Here is a 24005-nt window from a genome sequence, read left to right as displayed (position 1 = left end):
TTTCAAATGGAGATGTACATCCAAACTTGAATTTCCAGGCAAAATCAAGAGAATTTAAATGTAACCATGACTACTTATTGCACGAGAGAAACCCTAAGATTATCTTGGCCTCTTTATTCTATTTCAAAACAGAATAACCCTCAGAAAAACACTTTCCATCCCCTCATATTTTCCATTTTGTTTCAATTTTCCAGCAATAAATCATATTCTACTCTCCTAATAACACTTAAGACTTGATATGGTATCAAAAAATAATCATCTTTTTGATAAGGGACTTTCTGAAGAGTTTAGGAACTGAAGTACTTAAGACCAATTTAAACTTGAGTACTTGAAAATTACTATTCATTTACATATTTAGGACTTGTGATTTCTCCGGTATATATAACACTGTTTGCATCACCTTATATTGCTGTTTCTGTAGACCTCTTTAGATTATGGCATCTGTTGTACTGTAAGTCACTGTAGCTACTTTGTAAAAGGAATGTATTCAATATCCATTTTAGATGCAAATTTGTCATGAACTCTGGAGTTACCTTTCAGAATTTTGCTCAGATGTCTTTTGCTGCTTTTCAAGGTTACCTATGATGCTTATGTGGCTTTTCCTGTATTTTTCTCTTTACAAATGGAGCTGGGCAAACCAAACAGATTTCTCTCAGTTGTGGAGAGTGTGGGTAGAACTAACTGCTGGAGAAGAAAACTCAAATGAACCTTGAGGAGTGGCTGGAATAATTATGCCTGTGTTTAGGGAAACTGCTGTTTACTCTTTTCTTGCACACAAATTCGCCTGGAAAGATCATTTTAGTCAGTACTGCAAATGGCCAGTGCAGCAGCACAAAAATGGGCCCCTTGTTTTCAGTGTGAAGACATACATGAACCAAGATTTCTCAGTGTCAAAACTCCTGTCAGCTGACTCCTGCTCTATTTCTTAGGTGTGACCAAAGATGCCCATGCAACTTGAAGTTGGCAGTAGTAGTAATTTTGATCATCTTTTTTCAGCTCCTAAACTCAGGAATTACAAATAATTCAACACTGGTTTTGAAATATCTTAGTTTTAAGCGGGGTGCCACTCTACTGTGGTTGTCCAGTCCTATCATGCAGCATGAGCCAGACCTTTGGTCGTGGCACTGCTTTTTGCTCCAGGAAGTAAAGAGAAGAGTATCACCTCTTCCAATCCATTTGTGCCTAAATTAGGCCTGCTACAACATTTTAATGCTATCCAAGCAAAAATTCCTAAAACTTCTGCTCCATATGACCTTGCGCTTGAGACATTTCTAGGATACGCGGTGTAGTGTCTGCAACACCAGTGGTTTTGGGAGGGCATACAGCCCCTTGCTGCACCTGCTGGTCTGATTGAATTTCAAAGCTCTTACTCCATAGCATTTGTCTTGCTCCCTCTGTTAATTATGTTGTCGGAGGGGTTGCAGGAACTGAAGCTGCTGCTGCTATAGCCTTGCATCATGGAAGACTCCAGCTTCTGCTAGTGTTGTATTAGCAGGAGCTGATTCCAACTTAGTATGAGGTGATCCCATGAAAAGGAGCTATACCTGTTTCTCGGATGCATTTTGTTTCTTCTGGCTGGGCTAAGTCAGCCAGCCATTTCTCCCAGCTAGTATCAGTGTTACAGATTGCCTTGCCAATGCTTCCATTTATTCATTAGTGTTTCTCTTTTTATTTTTTTTTCCTGATCTACACAGCTTTCTGCTGTAGATAATGTGTTTCCCTCAACCTATATTTGGTAGAGGCAGTGCATTTGTTCACCCTTGGGCAGTAATGTCAGGCCCCCTGATCTTGACAGAAAAGGCTGCAGAAAAACTTCAGGGTGCGAAAGCAAGTTGGCCAAGGCAAAGCTTTAAGTGCAAATTGCACCTACTCTGTTGCATGGTTTTGTGGAAATTACTGACAAGAAAGCTTTTAATATTTTTTTTTCTTCTTATCACAGCACAATTTTGCAAGCCCCAAGCACTCATATAATTTGTTAGAGCATCCAAATCCACGAGATTTAAACATTTATTTTCAGTCACTTTGTTTGCCCTGAGGCTCATACTACTTAACTGTACTCCACAGACAGACAGGTTGGTTGAAGGTTATGAATCAGTTAATGGAATAACTTCAGAAAGCAGAGATTCAGGAACAAGCGGCTGGATCTCAGCAGGAGGAGACAGCAAAATGCAGCACAGAGTCCCACTGCAAGAAATATTCAGGACACATATGCCCCTGGTTTCCAGTCTTCTCCCTTGCAGGGGACAGGAGAAGCGAAGTTCAGGTCTTTCAAGTGTCATCTTCTTGTTGCCCAAGTATGAGCTGTTAAGAGCGTCACATTGGCTAATGGAGCCTATTTGTAGTTTTTCAGTAAGAAAAATGAGTCCTTCCTATGAACAGCATCAAAGACTTATTAATGCTCTTTTGTTTGTTGAGATGAGCTCCCTTCCCGTTTTTGTTGACTTGAGACTGTCCTTAAGATGAAAGCTTGGTAATATGCACAGCACAGTCTGACACTTCTGCTTACCTTATTTTGTTAGTGTTTGGTGATTCTTTAAAACAAGAATCTTCTCTGTAATATTCCAGTTTCTCATTCAAAGGCTTTAGTCACTGCGATATCTGGTACATAATGAAGAGAAATCTTAATGCCTTTTCTCCACAGTCACTGGCACTTACATTAGGAGAACAACCCATGAAACCAAAGAATTATAAATTATATTGAGGTTGGCAAGCCTTGTCCTTTATTCCTGAAGACCTATCCTGCTCTAAGCACAGCGTTAATCACGTTTTTCTTTTATATCTGGCTTCCTTGCTGGTGAAAAACACCATTTAAGACCACTCAAACATTAAGTTTTCTCCATAGACTCCCCCTCTTTTTTTTGGGTGCCGTCTTCTTGTCTTCAAGAAGTATTTGGAAACATAAATAGCAATTGATTTGGAAACATAAATAGCAATTGCAGCAACTTCTTACAGTCTGTAAAGAGCTCTGTAGGTGTCAAATGTAGAATCTTTCACAGCCTAAGTGGTCATCAGGATTTATTACAAATATTTTCCATAGTCTAGTGGTCCTGTCAGCTTTGCTGTCTTATGCAATCATTCCACTGAAACCTCAGTTGTATTGTTAAAATGCTGTAGGAGGAGGTCTATAAAAGGGACGCCGACAGAAACCAAACCATGTTTTATTTCATTTCCTCTCCAGAGCAGGGCTTTGATGTCTAAGTCATCAGTTGATATATCAAACTTTTGCTCTCTTGACGTTTTCCGAGTCTAGGAAGCCTTTCCTCTACTAGGAAGCAGAGAACATATAAATGAACACAACTGGAATGACAAAGAGGAGCCAGGGATTACACCCTATAAAAGTAGGGTTTGTGGTGTATCCGTGGAGCAATCTTCCTAATGGCAGTGTGACCTGTGCTTTACCATGGAACCTCAGGAGTATCTAGAGTTCTGCAGAGGTTGTTCATTGAAGTGACTCCGACTGTTTTAAAGATGATAAGTGATCCTCCCTCACTATTCTGCCCTGGTGAGGCCACATCTGCAGTGCTGTGTCCAGTTCTGAGCTCTGCAGATTAAGAAAGACAAGGAACTACTGAAGAGGGTCCAGCAGAGGGCTACAGTGAAGATTAGTAGACTGAAGCATCTTTCTTATGAGGAAAAGCTGCGGGAGTTGGACCTGTATAGCCTGGAGAAGAGAGAACTGAAAAGTGATCCCATCAATATGTACAAATATCTTAAGGGCCAGTGTCAAGAGGATGAGGCCAGACTCTTTTCAGCAGTGCCCAGCAACAGGACAAGGGACAATGGACACAAAATGAAACACAGGAAGTTCCATCTGAATATGAGGAAAACTTCTTTACTGTGCAGGTGGCAGAGCACAGGAACAGGCTGCCCAAAGAGGTTGTGATGTCCCCTTCTCTGTAGGTATTCAAAACTTGTGTGGACACAATCCTGTGTAACATGCTCTAGGGGAACCTGCTTTAACAGGGGGCTTAGACTAGATGACCTCCAGAGGTCTCTTTCAACCCTAACCATTCTGTGATTTCATGATTTTGTGATTCTGTGACAAAAGGAATTGACTTTAGAAAGAGAGCAGGTATAGGAATTTAACCAGTTGGCACAATTTAGGTTAAAATCAGGAAGCACTAAGAGCTTCAGCAAAGCCCATTGCTCATTGGACTGGAAAGGGGAGACAGTCTCAGATGTTAGTGAAGAGCTCCCACAGCACTGCAGTGGAATGTCACAGCACGTCCTTCCTCATGATGTCTGTCCAGCAGTGCTCTGCCACTGCCACACACAATCAAAGACTAGTTCGAGTCTATTGGGTTGGGAGGAGCCCTGCATCAGTAGCACCTCACTTGGAGGACTGCAGTGGCCCTCTGTGGGGAAGGAAACTGCCCCTCTGAATGGGGGACAGGTGGAAGGTCACCCCACAGGAGGCACCCCACTGTGGGCAGGGAAATGATTGTGGTGGCTGAAGCCAAACGTACTCCCACAGGAGGTAGCACTCTCATACCTGCAATAGTTTACTCACATATCCATACTATTTTATCCTTTATTTCAGGCAGTGCTAGGAAATACCAGGGTTTATGGCCAATAAGGGAACTATGAAACTTTCATGGGAAAAAATGACTCTTTTATGTATCCCATGCAATTACAAGATTTATTTTTTGTGTGTCTGTGTTTTTTGAACTTGTGGTGATCTGAATAAAAGACTCCAATTTGGCAGTCCTGAAGACCAAAAATTTCATATCCACAGACTAGCAGCTGCTCAGATATCAAGAGCCAATGGTAAGACTATTATGTAGTGTTTTTGTCCCTGGATAACCCCTAGAGATAGCCTGCTCAGCTATGGGAGCAGGAACAGAATGAGCAGATGCACAGAGAATAGGGAAGAAAGCCAGAAAACTGAGGGTCACAAGAGATGAAAAACATAGTGAGGAGCACTCAGAAGGCTGACAAGGACAAGTATCTGGGAAGGAAGAGGCTCTGACAGATGCAAGACACTGAAAAGAATAGAGTAGTTCAAGCTGTGGGCCCAAACTTGTCACTGTGAGAGATTGTACCTTGGAGTCCACCCTTTTTAAGGTCAGCAAATGGATTTCTGGTCATTACCTCTTTGGGATTTTTCGTTTTCATCCCTGTCTTCTAGGCCTGAAGATTCTATCAAGGGTTGAATTCTTCTCTTACAGGCTTCAGAGACATCTATTCATGACATTTTTTTTTTTGACTGAAAATCTTTATCTCCCACACTATTAAGCCAAAAATATCAAGGCTGTACTGTCATTTTTTAGCATTTCAAGAAGTCTTGTGTCCTGCTTTCATTAGTATACACAATACTTTGTTCCACTTTAGTTCTAAAGGAGCTACAGGTGCCAGCTGAGTATTTCCTTAACACTAGAGCAGTGATCTCATCTGTAAACACGGGGCTGTAATTGCTGAAATGCTTTTAGTTATGGTATGAAATCAGTACTGCATTTAGTGAACAAAGGAGTTACAGCAGACAGTTTTTCAGATCCCCATGGCTGTCTGTGATGTTTACAATATAATGGCTGCAGGATAAAAGTCATTTGTCTCTTGAATAGGTATTTAACTGCAAGTAGGAAACTTTGGTATTGAATTAAGCTTGTCTGTGATTTTCTTAGATGCATTTCAGCTTTGCTGGTTTCCATTTTTTGGTAGAAGCTGTATGATCACAGCTTGTGCACTGATTAGAAAATGCCTACAGATGTTTTTCCTGCTCTTATCTGGGTGCATCATTCTCACTGATATCACAATCCATTCCTGTGGCTGGTATGGATAAATACACATTTCATATTACATATTATAAACTCCCAATCACTGTTTCCTAATCTAGCATATGGAAGAAAAAATTGCTAATGTTTAATCTTTGGGTTTAACTTTTGTTGTTAGATGGTTCTGTAGCAGAAATGAGAGCATTGCAGCAGAGTGAATTTGTGGCTTCGTAACTTGTGCCATTTCTGGAAAAAGATCCACATTTCAGTTTGATAGTCCTGGGTAACATCCCCCAGGGCTTGATAGACACAGGAAATTGCCAGGCATACTCCTGTAGCAGGAAAATGTGCAGGGAAAGGAAGCTGCCTGCTGCAGGGCAAGTTCTGGATCAGCTTGTGTCCCCATGCCTTACAGGTTGTGCTGCCTAAACCCCTGGCTGTTCTTTAAAGGGAAAAGGGGATAAAAGGGAAATTAATCTAGTTCTTCCAGAAGCAATTGAGAAGCCTTCTGACTGACCAGGTGGTATATCTAATTTCTCCATACCACTCGCAAGTCTTGCCTTAGTCTGCACAAGAGTGGTCTTAAGAGATCAGGAATCAAACTGGCAAATGTTATGAAACATCCCTCCCAAAAAAGTCAGAAGATGTTTAAATCAACCATCTAAGTCTATTTCTTGCCAGCCTTTCATGGTTCTGATAGTGTGAGGTAATTTTCAGGCTAAAAAGGCAGCTCTTAATACCCACGAAAATGCACACCTTTTCTTGAATGCTCACTTGGAAACTGCCTTTGCTCATTCCCTTTTTGCCAGTGGAATCCCATGTTACCTTCTGACCTCAAAGAGTAGCCTGAACAGAGGGATGAATATGCTAGGTAAAAAAGCATTACAGCTACATTGGGAATTTGTATGCAACTGTCAGCAGCCTGTATTGGCTTGGCAAATTCGGGTGTAAAAACACTTTTGCAATACCATGCAGCTTTCAGATCACTGGGAAAGCCTGAATCACGCAGAGCTGTCTGTGATTATTGCAAGAAAAACTATGCTTGGAGTTCTCACACATGAAAAAAACCCATCTCACATTCAGCTCCTCAGCTACCTCACAGGTAGCTGTAAAATATTCTTGCTCTTTATTCCAATCAGCTGCAGAAACATTGACTAGTACTTAAAATTTATAAACTACCTCAACAATTGAGTTTATTGCCATAATTGTGCCTAATTACTTTTTCTCCAGTTTCCCTGTGACCACAGGCCCCTAAGCAGAGGTTCCAGGAAGGGGTCCTGGGTGAGGCTGGTTGGGGCAATTCAAGCCCTTGAGCTCTGACAGCAGCCTCCTTTCCTGGCATGCCCCACACTCTCCTGAGAGCAGGGTTTCAAGGGGCACTTTCTGTGAAAAGCCTGAATCAGGCTGGAACAAATGCCTTGTCTGGTTCCTGGGCATGCTCCCTGGAGTTGCAGCCCTGCTGGTTGGCAGAGGGGGAGCTTCCCCCAGCTAGACTCCAAAGTTTGCTTTGCCAGAGTCCAAACTTTGCTGATGCCCTGGCTGCTGCGACCCCATGGCCACTTGTTGGTAGTGATGGAAGGGTCCTGAGTGGTGAGACTTGAGGGTGGAGACAGGAGAAGCCTGCAGGGATCCTGGGGGTTCACACAGCAGATAACAGTGATGATTTCATCAGCAGTGGTCAAGGAGTCTGTGTACTTTGGCTGGAAAGCCAAACCCTGTCATCCAATGTGGGGGCTGTGGCTGGGTGATGCCAGCTGCCTACATGCCTTTTGTAGGCATCAGTACCCTTGGCTTTGACTGGCAGGGTTAGGAACAGGATTTGGACAGGGCTGAGGTTGGGGAAGCAGGTCACCAGCTGCAGGGATGCATGTGACACCTAGTATGCCTGAGTGGCTTTGGGGCCAAGCCTCATGGCACCCAGCTGTGGGGCAACCTCGGGAATTTTTTTGGTCTCTCAATGGCCTCCTCTCCTTTCACCTCCCATTGCACCTCTACCTCCCACCTCCCAGATTAACCTCCTGATCCCACAGTGATCCTTCTGCTGAGGTGTTTCTGCTTAACCTCACCATGTTCTCAGTGTCATACTAAGCCTCCAAATCATGCAATATCCCCCAGCTTACTTGCAGGCAAAACTCAGTCACATCAAAACTGGGTGGTGGCAGGTGACTTCTAGACTCACCAAAATAAACTCTTGGGCCTGAAAAGAGAAAATTCATGAATTGGGAAATATAATTGATTTGAGGCAACCTCGGTCATTAAGTTTTCAAGTTTATTAAGGATTTAAAGTGTAAGTTGTATAGCTCCTTTCTGAAACCAACTGTGTTGAGATGCAGCATTCCAAAGGTCTGACGCAACAGCTGGCTGGCAGATCTGATGTGTGTCCTTCTAGAGAAATCCTACAAATAACCCCCAACATCTTTCAACGAACTCAAACTGAAGTTTACAGTTTCTAAAGCTAATGATATGTGATTGTATGGCTTATAGCAAAAATCAACATTTCTGGTTCTGTTTTGTTTATATTGGATGTGCAGCAACAGTAGTTGCTGTATCAGTCTGTTCCTTTTCATCTTTTCCCTTATTTTGAAAGGCAAAAAAGAGTTTAAAAAGAGTATCTTGATCGTTTACCCAGATTTAGTGCAGGAAAATCCTCCATTGATTAAAGCTCTAGGTAACCCAGGTGTGAATTTACAGATTGAGAATTACTTTTGAAGTTTTGTATACCATGCACTACAAATGACATCAACACGCTATTTTTCATTTCACTCTTACTGCAGCTGTACTCTCCTAGAGGGAAGCTTTTCATAGGTTTAATTTACATTTTTAATCCAGTGTCTTGCTTTGATACGGGGCACAGGGTAAATTGTTCCATTCAGAGTGCTCTGTACCTGTGGTGAATAATAAAATCTCTAATGAATAAAATCTTTCTAATGAATGGTGTTTGGTGAAATCAGACATATAGTGAGGAAAGGCCACTCTCCACTCCTCCCCTCTTTCATTCAAAGACGAGAAAAAACCAATGTGTCTGAAAAGACAGCAATGCCTTTCAGCACATTTTAAAAGAACCAGAAATTAAGATTTGAAAAGCAAAAGAAGTACTTTAAAGGTTAAAGCAAAGTTTAGGCCCCTATCTAAAACTGTTAGTAGTGCCCTTTATGGAGGCAAACAATGGTGCAGTGAGTACTGGCAGTGATGTGTGAGCTGGTCAGACTCTTTGAACTAGAGATGTCCCAAAATGAAGTACCTCTTCTGGGGCTGGGTCTAACCTATGGGTCTGAGCCCCCAACCTCACCACTGAGAGCCCAACTCTGCTGTAGGCTGCTACAGAGTGAGCAGTGCTGTCCCCAGCTGCAAATAAAACACACAGGTCTCAACTCAGAGGAACTTTAAGAGTGGTAGGGGAGGCAGAGGAGGCAGAGAAAGGCTCTGCTGACCCTTGGCTGCCACCTCCTTCTCCTGCCCTGCCCAGCCCACCCTGGGCCGGGATCAGAGATGCTCAGCTCACAAGCAGGATGATTTGGCACCACTAACGTGCTCAACCCCAGGGGGGTTCAGAGCTTAATTCAGTGTGTGGAGATGGGGGTGGTCACCATCACCCTGGTTCCTGGGGTCCTGTGCTGAGAGCTGCCTACTGGGTTTGCCACCACTTGCTCCTCCTCATGGCCTCTGCTGCTCTGACCTGAGGGGTTGGCTGGATGCCCAGTGAGCCAAAATCCCCCACAGCAGCTCTGGGCATGGCATCTTTGCTTTTCTTCTTGATAGGAGACAACTGACATGCTGAATCCCTTTCCCATACAGTAGGAATCCCAAATGGGAGTTCTTTATGTTTAATACCTAAACATATTCCTCATACCCCCTTTGGCTGCCCCCCAACTGGCAGGTGCTGCTTTCTTGAGCTCAGGGCACGCTCTCCTTCCAGGCTTCCATGCACAGATGCCAACACTGGAAATATCCATGAGGCAACCAGTATCACGGTTCTCTTTACGTGTACTTGTCCAGTGCTTCCCTAGAAATCAGATAAGCAGAGTTTTATCCAGGGAAAATTTTAAAGCTCACCTCTCTCCCTCTGAAGCCCTTACAGTGGGAGAGATCAGCTCTGGAAGAGGGACAGTCAGGGGGCACAGGACCCTCTTCAGCATTCCTGTTTAAATCACAGCCTGCCTCATGCTATCCTTGTTTTTTTTCCTTCTCCTTTGTGGCTATATAGGTCACCTCTCCTCATGCAGTTCAAATAGTCTTATGGCAGCTCCAGGACCTGGACATGTGGAAAAGTTTCTCTTCCTAAAGAAATGAAAATAAAATTAATGCTTTCAGTGGAATTTAGCCTCCAGAAATAGGGGAGGGCTCATGCTACGTGACTAGACAGCATTACGTGAACCAGATGCAAGTACTCTGTGGCCCACAAGCCACAGTTTAAAACTTCTTATGCAGAGCTGACCATAGGAAATACTTACGAAAAAGAAAAATATACCAGAGCCTCCATGTTCCATTCTTAACCAGATGTCTCCAGTGCAGTGTGGCGTTTAAATTTTTAGGTCAGCAACAGTAATAACAGGAAGTACAGACAGGCAATCCTTCTAAAGTGGTTTTCTTGATTGTTACCCATGCAAAGATTTAGTGTGCCTTCGGGCCATGATGCACAACAACATATTTTATAATAACTTCAAGAAAAATTGTCATTTAATGTTAGAAGAATCATTTTAATTTTAATTAATAAATTATTTGAATAATTTTAATTAAGAAATTATTTGTTCAACTATCCTAAAAGTTGGGATGAGGACCAGAATCACTAGGTTTTATTAATGGCACTTCTTTTAAAGCACTATATAATCCTGACCAACTAATAACCTTACCATTCAGTGCACTTTATGTATTCAATAATATGTATTCAGTTGTGGGTACATAATTTGCCTATCAAATATTCATAATTACTTGATGTTTGTATATCAAAACGAGACAACTAGACTGAAATACAAAATACAATTTACTAGTTAATAGATACCAATCAGAAGTGTATACAATTCATTTTTCCTTCAGTCAGGTATTGTCTTGGTTTCCCTTTGTGGAGGAAAAAAACATAAAACCCTCTGTAAGGATGAAAGAACCAAATAGTGAATATTTGTGTTCTCTCCTTCACTAGTACAACTTCAACAGCAAGACATGGTGTGCTATGGCTTTTTCTACCCTTAACTTGCCAACTGCCAGCGCTGCATTTCAGGTCAGCTGCTCTGCCGTTGGGTGTCTGACTCTTGTTCTGCAAAGCTATGAAACTGGGGAGACTGGCTGGCTGAGTGTTTTGAACAGCCAGAGAAGATTTATTTTTAAATAAAGTGTGAGAGCTTCATTCAGTGACACTTTTTTGATCTACGCAAGGAGATACTTTAAAATTATAACCCACGGAATTCTCCCACTATTCCCATAATTGGTGTGCATTTGTTCCTCCTTCAGGTGTTGCCTAGCAGAAAACCATGGGCAATTTCAAAGGGCATGCCCTCCCTGGAAGCTTTTTTCTTCTTTTTGGCTTATGGTGGTCCGTGAAGTATCCACTGAAGTACGCCTGTCGAAAAAACAAGAACGCTTGCTACCTTGGCTCCAGGGCAGGATTTCAGCGCCTGGAGTTTGTTGAGGGGATCATCAAAGCCGTCTTTGCCCTCATTGGTAAGTAAGGAGGACTCAGGGCAGACAACAAAGAAGTTGTGCTTTTTAACACTTTTTTCTTTAAATTTTGTTCTCTGATAAAACAGATCTCATTGCGTTTTGGTATTTTGTCCTTTAACCACTGCAGAGTGGTGGGGCTGCTGCTATTAATAACACAATTATGTCTTTAACATAGTTTCCATCCCTGGTGCTCTTATGGAGCTTCTTTGAGGCTTCTTGACTGCTGCACAGGTGGTCCATCTCAGTGTTCATGTCCTGTTCACTACTTCAGGGAGGGAGATAAGATATTTAGGCAAGGGGCTCTCACATGCAGACTGGGAGCACCAGACTGTGAGGGCGTGGCTTTTCTATTTTGAATCCAGTCATCTCAGATGGTGACTCAGTGTCCAATGAGTTATTGATAAATTATGCAGATGATTTTTCATTAATGTCATTCAAAAGTGAAAACATTCACAAAGAAAGACTGACCTCCAGATTTTATTGCTGCAGGAGTGTGGCAATGAGGTGTGGTGTGTGTGTGGGGGAGCTGTTTCTCCTTCTGTTTTGTCCAGGCCTGGGTACAAACCCACAGGGATGGTTGTAAGAGCTGTGCAGCCGACTGGAAGTGCCTAGTTCTTCTTCACATTCCAGCAGGCTGTATGTTAAAAATTTACTTTTAGAGAGTAAGTAAGTTAAACAACAGGGGACCTGGGGAGCTCAGCACCTGTGGCTGTCAAGTTGAAAAATATATTTAAGTATTTTTAGACTTTTATATTCTATTTATTTACTCTTCTTTAGATGCTTAGAGTTGCCTGGTGTCTAATCAAGGTGCAGGCTGTGACAAAATCTTGTTCTTGCTTTTCCTTCTCCTCTGGGAGTTGAATCAGTTAAGATACATAAGCGCTGAAGGGATGTTGTGTCTACAGTATAGATTTGCCTTAAAAAATGATTAAAAAATCTGAATACTAGCATTCATTTTGAGGTGGGAGTGTGGACATCTTTTCTACAAATCTCCCAGTCTGTGTCTAGAGGTAGTTGGGCAGCTAAAACATTCATCTATTAGTTTTATTTTCTCTCTGAAACAAAAAGCTATTAATTTAACATATGGTAATTTCACCTCTAATAAAAAATGTGGACAAGAACACTTGGCAAAGATAAACAGTAAAGGCAGCAGAGGGAGTAAAACCTGCTGTTGCCATGTTAGGAAAACTTGAAATAAAGGTGGAAATACACTGCATTTGCTCTGCAGCATATCTGCCTATACAGCAGGATGCTTGCCCTTGCTTTATAAACAACATAACTAGCTTTAATGTTTTAAAAACATAACAAATTTTAAATCCTTTGTAAACTTCGTGGATCATAGAAAGGATCTAAAAGCAGCTTTCCACTTGCTGGAGTACTGCAGCTGGTTAGCAAAACACCAAGGGGCCGAGGTAAGGGAGAGAGAGAGTGAAGCAGTGACTCAAATATTAACTCAGTGTACATTATCATGGGACCTTTAATAACCGTGCATGGTGGAGGGTTTTCCCTTTATGACTTTAGAGGAAAAATCCCTTTTGAATTAAGTGTCTGAATTCTGTCATCCTGCATGTGGCAGGGCACTGATATGGTAATCTTCCTTTTAGAGACTTTAGCATGTGTTATATTTGAACCACTGGGAAAGAGCTGAAAAATTCAGCTAGAGGACCTCTACAATAGCAATTGTTTAAAAGAAGAAAAAGCAGCACAGAATAGTTGTTTTCATTTTCACTGCTGGAAACTGCAAGATGCAAATAGTTCCACCAGGAGCAGAGCTGAAGTCTGGTTTCCTCTGACTTTCTCCCCTCCAGATTATGTGATGCTTAATATATTGTTGAGCTCGCTCTGTTGTTTTTCCTTTAGCAAAGCAGCTTATTTCATCTCTCCTCCATCCACTGCCTATTTTCTTGAAAATTAATATAAAATTAGTATCTTTGATGCCTCTGTGCATTTTCACCTGAATTGGGACAACATGTTAAAATTTTATTGGGAATGGCTGAACTGGGCAGAAGGGAGCAAAACATAGCAATCACCCAGAACAACCAGACTAACCCCAAAATTTAGTGGCATTATGCTGTATGAGGATACATTGTTTGTATAAAGACTTATCATCAGTCTATATCTTAAGCACCAGCACAAATGGTTGTATTTCTCGTTTCATGCACAGGAATGGTGGCTGAGCAGTTTGTTCCTGATGGACCTCATCTGAAGTTGTATAACTATGAGAAAAAGCACTGGGATCACTTGATGAACTGGCAACATGCCACCATGTACCTCTTCTATGGCATTTCGGGGTTGGTTGACATCGTGGCACATGGGACCAATGCGCTGCCAGCAGCCATGGACAGGATGATGCTTTCCTTAGCAGTCTTTATTGAAGGTCAGTTTACCTCTCCCTGCAGAGATGGGCATGAATCTTGTGGGTGGGTATTGCTCTTTGGTCTGGGAATCTCAAACCCACCTTAGAGAATAAGCCTACAGGAGCTGGGTGTATAACTCCCTGAAACACTTAAAAGAGATCAAAATAGGGCAGTCTTGGCTCTCCTTAGACTGCTGAGGGTTTGTCTGCACTGCAGCCCAGATCATGATCACACACTGTAAAGGTGTATCTGTGCTTTCCTAACTGGCTCAGACAGTAACAGAAATGTTATGAAAATAGCAGTACAAGCGTGTTTCAGGTAAGTGCTCAATAGCTCAGGCACGTGCTTCAGTGTGTGTACTGGCATGGTGCACAACTTGTTAGCTAAAGCAATGTGAGTGAAGGTGATACTGGCATAAAAGAGATGCCAAAGTTTCACTGCTTTCTAAAAGCAAATGCAGGGAGATTACAAGGGAAGAAAAGATCTTAAACTGATCACAATTTATTCCAGGTTTTCTCTTCTGCTACCATCTTCACGGAAGAGCCATGCTGGATGTTCATGTTCATCAGTTACTGCTATTTGCTATCTTTGGAGCTGCTGCCTGCATATTTTTGGAAGTTTTCTTCCGTGGCAGTATTGTGCTGGAAATGCTCCGTACAAGCCTCTGCATATTACAAGGCAGCTGGTTCTGGCAGGTAGGTCACTTTTCTGCCTTAGGAATTTCTTCCTCACCAAAATTAGTCATTTAACCCTTTGCAGATGTTTCACAGGTAATATATATGCCTTTTAAACACAGACCTCAAAAGACTTATAACACAATGCAGTCTTAATGTTCCTTTAAAGAGATAAAAGTATTTCTCATATCCATTTTACAGAAGAAGAAGAAGCCCTTTTACTTCTAGTGCCTTTTATTTGAATCAATAAAAAAGCTAAAGTGATTTTCTTGAGCACTCCCTTACTACGGTCATTAACATGATGTAGTTATCTCTGATCCCTTTAACATCCTGTTCCAGATTGGCCAGCCAAATGGCAGTGATTTTAGAGCATGGAAATACATGCTGTTCTTTACAAAGAGAGTCTCCACTGTCAGCTGCTGGAGCAGTGAGTAGATGCCCAGGAGTACCAAACAGGTGGGGCAAAGGCCTCCTTGACGTTGCGTGGCTCAAAAGGTACTTAAGCTATCGACCCATGTTAAGACATTGGGGGATAGAAAGCCTCCTGTTTTTCTGGTGCTCTGGGAACTGAGCAGAAAAAATAACAGCCAAAACTTTGATATTTCAAGGATGTGGCTCCTGAAAGGACTCTTCGAAATGTAGCTTCCATGCCCTCCCTTCCTTGTGATTCTATTCAATTAAAACATATCGACCCTTTCTTTGCTATAAGAACAAGAGAGAGATTCAATGAATTGCTGAGACAATTTTTTCTTGTAACAATGTTCTTGTAACAAAGAAATAAGAGCACTAGTGATGATGTGTGTTTCATCTTATAGTGGAGAACTGAGGTCACTCCACCAGTTTTTCTTTCCAGCATGTCTAGACTGGCTTCCCTTTTTTATATGCTGGCCAGACATGATGAATAAAAACGTTTGCTGTTCCTTAGGAGAAATGGACATTCAGCACCAAATCAAATATTTAAATGCTTGCTCTGGCAAGAAGACAGATCTTTGAGTAGGTTGTATTTTTCTATAAGTGAACTCAAGAATGTAGTGCTGCAGCACTTGCTGTTTTATTTCTTGTTTGTAAACTTTTCTTTGGCAATTTAAGAAGTTTTGCATAAGAGGAATAGATGCAACCATTTATTCTTTGTTGTCTGCCTAGTCTAATTTTAGAACAGATTATTTCTTTAGCTCTAGAGACAATGGGGGTTTTGTTTCAAAGTAAAAAAACTGAAGAACTAAAAATACAAGAGATTTAAGTGTGGCTTTTTTCACACCCACATCAGACTTCAACCATCTGTGTGACTGAAAACCACACACTGGCTGCAGCATGGGATATTTGTAAAAGGTAAAGGGACTTTCTTTCTGCATCATCAACACCCTCATTCATTGAATTCTCTTCATGGAAATGCAAAATCCACTCCCCTCCTCCTTCCTCTCCTCCTCCCAGCTTCTAAATTCTCAACTAAACTGCTGAGTGATGACTTTGAAGAGTATTAGGCAGTACAGAGGACTGGTGCTTGTGGGCCAGACCACTGTGTAGCCATAGAATTAATAGTTTCCCCATCTTATTCACTAATCGGAATTTGATCTTTCCCAGCTCTGAATGAAAAAATCAGCTATGTATTTCACACAGAAATACAAGAACTTATAGTCTTGCATGAGGAAGCTCCATTTTTATGTAATTTCAAACCTGACTTTTTCCCTGGATAGCCCAGAAGGAATAGACTTGTGGCTCGCCTTTATTTATTCGTTCATTATTCATCTTCTCGACCACATAACACATTCCCAGATACTGTTGGGAAGAACTGATTCAGTGCAAGTGGCTGGGCAGGTTTTCTGTTTGGTGAGGTGCTTGCAGTTCAGAGCACACATAGCTGAGCACCAGCCCCTCTCCTTACAGTACATAATTGTGATTTCTGCAGGGGTGGGTCGTTGGGCAGGGTCCTTAATTTTCTGGGCAAGAGCAGTGGGTCTCTGGGACTGGCTCTGCATCTTCAAAGGCATTTCTGCACAGAACTGTGTAAAGTGATCCATTGCATCTGAGAGTGACTGAGAGTGATTAAAAAACTGTTTTTAATAATAAACACAGAAATAAGCAGCACTATAAGAAAATTAAATATCTGCCTTGTGATGGGTAGCATAAAGCATGATATATGGCATAGGATACACATCAAATCACATGTGCTAAATATCTTTTATTTTATTACAGATTGGCTTTGTGCTTTATCCTCCAAATGGGAGCCCAGAGTGGAATCAGACAGATCATACTAATATGATGTTCTTGACCATGTGCTATTGCTGGCATTATGCCTTTGCTTTTCTTATACTTGCAGTGAATTACACAATTGTCAGCTGGTAAGTTACTTGAAACACTAAAACTTTGGTGACCTGTCTATTTAGTCTAGCAGGAGCTTTATTTTAGAAAAGTTTTACTGACAAATCAAAAGGTTTCTATACAGAAATTAATTATCTTGCAAGATAAAATAAAAATAGATATTACTAATCAATGAAAACCACATGAATCATTGCTTCAGAAGAAAGGAGGAAAACATTCCTATGCTCTGACAGCATAATACTTCTCACATAAAATGAACTCTAACAGTCTTTCACATTTGTAAGTGCTTGTAAAGTTAGAAGTAGGAGAGACTTCTTTTTCCTGCAGCATCTTTTCTCTCGATGCTCATCTCTACTAATTTCAAATGGCTTAGTCAGCAGGCTTCATGACTTAACTTTGAAGATTATTATATATGATTCCTTGCTAAAAATTTCCTGTGATCAGACCTGATTTCTTTTCACTAGCCAGTTTCAACCCCTAATGTCTAAAGTTAGCCCTTTTCCTTGCCACCCAACTGCAGTGTTAATTTGGCTGTAAAAATGAGCCTGATTCTGCCATGAGGTCATCAGAAAGTGGGATCACCTTCTGCCCACAGGACCTTACCAAGCCTTTGCCTGCACTGTCCTAAACGTGCTTCTTACCCCTTACTTTTACCCCTACCATCCTAATAACCCTGTTTAGTCATGCTTTGGCCATATGTAGGTCTTGCAGAGGTGCTTTGCACTGAGGTGCCAGTTCTTTTTGGATCTCAGTCCGAAAGGCACTGACAGTCAAGGCTGGGTGACTGGTTTGCTGTGTAAAGAATGGCAGTTGTTGAGAAAGTGGCAGCAATCCTACATCCCTTCTGATGCTGGGAACAGTGGCTGCTGCAGCACCAGATGAGGCCTCAGATGAGATTGGTCACGCTGAACAGAGTTCCCCTCCAAGGGTAGGTTGGCCAGACTCACTCTTTCTCACAGCTTTATAGTACTCTGCCGAGTGAACACAGCTACTGGTCTTGTGCCTGCACAGCACTGAACTTTCTAGATGGTACACTGAGGTTTGCTTAAGGTGCTCTTAGGTGCATAGGAACAAGCTCTTGCCAGCAGTACAGTCAGGTGGTATCATTAAAGACAATACTTACTAATCATAGAATGAGTTGGAAGGGACCTTAAAGATCATGTAGTTCAAACTCCCCTGCCATGGGCAGGAACACCTTGCACTAGACCAGGTTTCTCAAAGCCCAATCCAACCTGGCCTTGAATGCCATGTAAATGCTTGCATTGTACAGTAGTCACTTGCACCAGCATAAAGGTATCTACAACCAAGGCCTATGGTTAAATTCTGCCTGGATTCTGCTTGAAGTCACTGTTTCCTCTTTAGGATGTCTTCCACCATGGACCACTACAAACCTTTATAAATTAATCATCCTAACTCGCTAATGAGATGCAAGAGTCAAACACGTTTTTGTCACGTAAAAATGGTCAGATGAGCCTTTGTGTTATTATTGACAACTTTTTTTTGTTGTTGTTTCCAGGGCAGTTCGTTCAAAGGTTAAACGGTCCCAATCCATGGAAATGGGTTTACTGAAAACATGTGAACGAGATCATGAGTCAGAAGATGAAATTTAGTATGAATATGGCTTGACTACCTTACCCGCTCAACTATTAGGCTAATAACCTTGTTTTTACATTTTTTTGCCATCTTGTTCATTCATTACTACAACTTGCTATGCAATTATCATTCCCCTATGATGTCTACATCTACACAGTTACACCTTTGTTTTTGGAGGGTAAGCTTGGTATCAATTTGCAGTGGTTGCACTAGTACCTTGCTTATTACATGCTTCAAAGAAAATCCAACTAATATTAGACTGACTTGGAGTGTATGAGGTGGCACAATGAAGTCTGCATGTTGCCTTATTAAAAGCTAAGCAAAATGTTTTTCAGTCGCCACTGAACATACTTTTAAGTTTCCATAATTTGAACATAAGGGTGTTCAAATATGCATGTTTATTGCCCTGCAAGTAACTGTGCATAAATAACTGTGCAGACCTGGAAAGCAGTAGAACAAGATAAAAACCCCAGAATCTTCCATTTGCCTTATGTCTCTGCTTGGGGTTTTATGTTAAACAGAAAGAACTTCTCACTGCGAACCCATTCATGGTTCCTTGAAGAATGTGTAAGGTGTTCACTCCTACAGAGACACTACCAAGATCAGTAGGAGGACCAAAGAGGTGTGTGATGATCAAAACCCACTGCAGTTGTTCATTCTTATGCCTAGACAGTCCTGTCTTTTTGCTATCATTTGACTTTGTAAGGTAGTGGAAGTGACTCTGTCTTCCCTTGGCTTCTGGAGCAACTTCTTTTTTTCCAGAAAGGCTGAGAGATGTTCAGTCAGGCAGCAGCTGAAGGAAACTTTCTTTCCCAAAGTTATTTCCTTTCTTTTGGTGAAGTTCAGTGGTTTTCTGCAGGATTCAGAGCAGACATGTGACCCAGAACCTGGGTCAGGAGTGGATAATGCTGATCTGTGGGCAGGATAAGATGGTTTTGCATCCTTTTCCCTGTGTCACCCCTGCAGTCACCAGGCAGTCTGCACAGTGCTGCACAGTGAGCTGAGGGGGAAGGGGAGGCAGATGTTCCTGTCAGAGAAGCTTCATGCCCAACTATCCACAGCAGCAAGTGAATTAAAAAATAATACTAGTTTTAGTTGCATTAATTTTCTCCATTAAAACTGAGTCTCGACCTAGTGAAAAGCAGGGTGTTCTTCCCAGCGCTCCATGGAATGCACTCCAACTTCAAGAAAAGAGAAATAACTGGCACGTGGTAAAAGACATCAGAAAATGATGTACAAAAGCACACTGCCCCTAAGGGGCACACTTTCAAAGCATCACTCTGACTCTAAATATGTCTTTTGAATGACTGGCATGGGCAACTTGTGGCACAGCTCTGTTTTCCAGAGGACTGACGTGGGATGCATGCTGGTGGCCATTTTACATGTCCATCAGCAGTAAGGTGGCCATGGTAAGGTTGTCGTGCCAGAAAACAGCCTCTCCCCTTCACAACTCCTTCTAAAAAATTTTATTTTGTGATTTTTTTTCAGACACATGCTAGTGCAGGACAACAAATTCTGTTCAAATAGTGCCAGTTTGTCAGGTTTGGTGCTACAAATGGGTGTTTCTTCTGTTACTCAAATATTTCCACATGCTCTTAAGGGAATGCAGAGCTGGACTGTGGTAGATGAATGAGAGTTGTAGGATCTGGTCCCTCTGCTTTGTTGAGTTTTTCTCTTCTCTTTGCATTAGAGAAGGTGGCATTGAATTATTAACTTGAAGAAATGCAAGGGAAAACAGATACTGAAGTCTCAAAGAAGCAGTAGGCTCGTGAATTTAATTTATAATACTTAGAGTACACGCAGAGTCAGTGTCATAGTGGGGTTTTGTGCCTGATGTATTTATGGTGCCACAAAGGAAAGAAACACCCTATTTCAGGGTGAGTTTTTGCTACATAGGACACCCGACCCGTTCTTCTCAATCCATGTTCAAAAGAGACTCCCAGGAACAGTGTGGGAGCTATTACAATGAAAAAGGTTCAGCCTCCATCATTTCATTAGCAACAGATATTGTTTGAGTCGAATGAGGGGAGGGAAGTTTAACAAGTTTACAAACACCACTCAGAAAAAGGTAGCTGCTCTCAAGAAAATTTAAATTATTTTTGAATATTAGAGCCTTTGAAAAACTATATGGTAGTTTTTAGTAGACAAGATGCACCTGTAATTTTATTTAAATAAAGTTGATTTATTCATGTAAGATGTTTGTCATGTTTTCAGGGGAAAAAATATAACCATTTATGGCACAGGATGGGGTGGGATATACAGGTTACTCTCTTAACCCACCCAGACATTTGAACAAGTTTCACCTGAATTCAAGAAAGGTCAATACTGCCTTGTCATTAGAAACTGTGATATTTGTTCTGTATTCTGTAAATAAATACTTTTTTCCTTGTAACTAAACATAGCTTGAACTAAGAGCAAATATGACAGCAAGGAATTTAAATCCTACAGGTTCATCATCCTTAAAACTGAGGCATCAGAAAACTTCAGTGTATCTGGTACCTTAATGCCCTCCTGCTACATGTTTCAGTTCTTCTGAACTACAGCAGTTGGAGTGGGAGTTACTGGTACAAAAATTGGTGGAAGAAAACAGAAGAGTTTTTTATCCAAAAAGTCCTTTAGCACATACAGTAGTTGAAGCAAGCCTGACTCCCAAGGACTGTGCAACAACAGCACATCTGTTAAAAGGGAGAAAGACAACTGGAAAACTGCTGGAAAATTTTTCCTTGTAATCTATTCTAGGTACAATATGTGCCTGCTCAAAATATGTGGGAGTAAAAAGCCTAATATTTGTCAAGTAAGTCATAACTTGTCCTCGGATGACTTTTTAGAACAGTAATTTCTATCTCTTTGCTAGGTATTTGTTGCAGTTCATGGATTTCTATATTTGATACACTTCTTAGAATGAAAATAAGTTTTACAAAGTAGTTGAAAAACATCATTATAAATACTACAGCATTAGTACTTTGCAATTTGGTTTGGAAAGAAAGCTCTCACATACAGACCACTGCCATTTACTGACAAAATATTCTGCCGGAGATGGCACCTAAGAGGTCAATGTCACAGTAAGGGCATGAAATTGGAGCAGAAATGGTTACTTCTACACGCTGTAGTTACCAGCCATTGAGTCCCTGAGGGGGACAAAGAAGAAATAGAAAACAGACTGCAGTTCTATACAACTGAATAGCAACTAAGCACAAGAAATCACTCCCAGCGCTCTTAAGAGTATGGGAGGGGCAGTTGCATTCAGAGTATACAGCATTCCAGTCTGCCTCCAGCGTTATTTGCCAGTGGCAAGGTTCTCAGGCACACGCTGGATTTTTATGGCTCCTGTGCATCAATCCCAGAAAGAGCAATGCCAATTTCCCGCTCTCAACAGGAATGACAGCAGGAGTGAAAGCTTGCATTGCTTTGCTGGGATTTTACTGGTCTGTGACTCTGACTCAGCCAGATGCAGTTGACACATAAAAAAAAGTCAGAGATGGTGTTTAGTGCTGGCACAGCACTTTGTGCATGCCTGAAAACAACGAAAAAAAGGCAATAAGAAACATCTGGCTTTAATTAAGGCTTAAAAGAAATGGAGGAAAGCAAAAGAAGCATATCCAGTCACTCAAGAGTGGGTTTTTTTTCCCTGCAGCTGCATCACATATACACATTTGCAAGTATTAAGGTTTCCCTTCAGTTTGATTATTCTATCATATAAACATGGTTTAATATTTTCATACATAAAAGTGTACTATCTTTCAAAATGTTTTTACTGATTCGTGTTGGTTTTACCATCTGATTTCTTATGCCATTTTCCCGCCTAATTTTTATATAAAACATTAATGGAAAGTTAGAAGTTCACAATCATTTTTACTCACAATCTTACTTTAACTTCCCAGTTAAAAAATTGTCTTCCATTTGCAAACCTGGGCTTACAAACAAAGGTTTTGGACTTACAATATTTCATATATCTAAACACAACATGCTGGTCAAAGACATCCGTGATGACAGCTATGAAAAGGAAAGAAGAAGGGATGTTGTTTCCATTGAACAGAAACAGCAATGTAAATAACCATGAGAATTAATTCCTATTTCTTTCCTATTTTGTCATTTAAAAATATCTGCAATCATCTAGCAGCATGTCTATTAGCAAACCACTCAGACCTGTGATTCAGAAGCTGGATATGCTTTTAATATATTGCAAACCTCAGACTTAGCTTAGATAAGCTTATGGATGTAACATAACGTAGTGTCACTGAACTACTCTGTGACTCAGTTCCCCCATCCGCAAGATCCAAATTACACTTTGGTTCTGCTTTGTCTGTACTAGTTCTGCTCAGGGATGAGCATCTTCCCGTGTGTCTCAGATTCAGTTTTACATTCTTGTCCCTTTCAACCACAGAAAAACAAACATTTAACTGTTTATGGCGAGAGGCAGTAAAGCAATTAACACGTGCAAGGGTCCTAAGCATTCTTTGTGAGCAGGACAAGGAGGAGATGTTCTCTTCAGCTGAGCATTGCTGTTTTGCACAGTTTGACAGCAGTGAGATAGCTGGGCCATACAACCATCACTTTGCTGAGTTAAAAGGCTCAAAGGGCCCCTCTGTGGCCGGGAAAAGGCTCAAATGGCCCCTTGATGGCCAGGAGACAGCTGTATCCTCCCACCCTCAGACTTCCACTCATCAGCTGGTGTCACGGTTCCTGTGCCCTCCTTGTGCCTCTGTGCTGATCCCAGCACTGAGGATATTTTCCCCTCTCTGTTTTCCATGCTAGTGAGAATAACATAGAGAAAGGAAAGATCTAGGGCGAGAGGCACTGTCGTAACACAAGGGCTACCACAGAGAGGCAGGCAGACCCACAGCTGGACAAAGCTGCACCCAGAGGGACAGCAGGCAGCCTTGTCCCACCTGGAGGTTTGTCCCAGTAGTTGCACAGCCTGTCTTTAACTAAAACCTCTGTGAGCAGACACTTAAGACATTTGGCTGTCTGAAGAAGCTTATTAACAATTTTGGAACTCCCATTTGTAAAAGTAATCAAATTATTTCAGGATTTCCTCAGTCTTTCCTATGTCCTTAGGTGCTTTCTTCAATATGGAATGTCTTGATCACTAAACATTAGATGTGTTTTTCTATTTTCTGTATCAGTTTCTTTGAATATGAACATGAGTATTATTATTAATACCTTGCAGATTGCCACGAAGAAGATTTAATGTATAACTTATCTTACTTATCTTTACTCTTGGTAAGAAGAAAAAACATCATAATAATCTGTAATGTGTTAAAGAAACAGTAGTATCTAGTAGTATTAACAGAAGTATTTGGAGTATCTAGTGTCTAGATCATTGGGCCACATCCCAAGAGACCTGAGCCTTTTTTTTTTTGACTGCATTTCCATACATCTTTGGCATGTCACATCACCTTTTGGGCCTTGTTTTTTAAACTGAGAAGGAATTGCTTCAGTAATTAAAAAAAGCCAAACAAACCTCCTTTCCTCACTAATGAAAAACACCATATAAAAACAAGGTACTGTCCCTACTCACACATGGGGAATTAATCCACTGATTGCTGATGACAAAAAAGACAGTGTTTATTCCAACTCATTCTTAAAATAACTCTATTTTCTTCTTCTCTTGGACTGTGATATCATCTCTTAGCTTTGAATTTGTCAGCAGGATACACACTAGTATGCAGAAAAAGATGCTGATTTTGGCAGCT

The 24005-nt window shown here is 41.3% G+C and overlaps 1 protein-coding gene across 3 annotated transcripts; it reads left to right on the top strand.

Moving 5' to 3' along the window:
- Positions 1-11161: 11161 nt before the first annotated feature.
- Positions 11162-18667, top strand: TMEM45A (transmembrane protein 45A). Of its 3 annotated transcripts, XR_001920917.1 has the most exons (6): positions 11162-11366; positions 13531-13743; positions 14234-14418; positions 15665-15726; positions 16591-16736; positions 18233-18667. XR_001920917.1 is itself a non-coding variant. In XM_018074756.1 (5 exons), exons 1-5 carry the CDS (start codon positions 11177-11179, stop codon positions 18324-18326), a joined length of 828 nt encoding a protein of 275 aa, XP_017930245.1. In that variant the 5' UTR covers positions 11162-11176; the 3' UTR covers positions 18327-18667. The 3 variants fall into 3 exon arrangements, 2 of the variants coding, with proteins under 2 accessions (XP_017930245.1, XP_017930246.1); XM_018074756.1 differs by lacking the exon at positions 15665-15726; XM_018074757.1 differs by lacking the exon at positions 18233-18667 and having other exon boundaries at positions 16591-16745.
- The last annotated feature ends 5338 nt before the right edge of the window (positions 18668-24005 follow it).

The sequence above is a fragment of the Manacus vitellinus genome, unplaced genomic scaffold, assembly GCF_001715985.3.
Source record: "Manacus vitellinus isolate BGI_N305 unplaced genomic scaffold, ASM171598v3 scaffold_28_pilon, whole genome shotgun sequence".
NCBI lineage: Eukaryota > Metazoa > Chordata > Aves > Passeriformes > Pipridae > Manacus > Manacus vitellinus.
The sequence above is the reverse complement of the archived record's forward strand: the minus strand, read 5'-3'. Positions and strand labels throughout refer to the sequence as shown.

Excerpts from the sequence above, each read along its gene's own strand:
- TMEM45A (XM_018074756.1), top strand. The coding sequence starts at position 11,177 with ATGGGCAATTTCAAAGGGCATGCCCTCCCTGGAAGCTTTTTTCTTCTT. Across the intron at positions 14,419-16,590 it reads AAGGCAGCTGGTTCTGGCAG|ATTGGCTTTGTGCTTTATCC; the intron begins GTAGGTCACTTT and ends ATTTTATTACAG. Across the intron at positions 16,737-18,232 it reads AATTACACAATTGTCAGCTG|GGCAGTTCGTTCAAAGGTTA; the intron begins GTAAGTTACTTG and ends TGTTGTTTCCAG.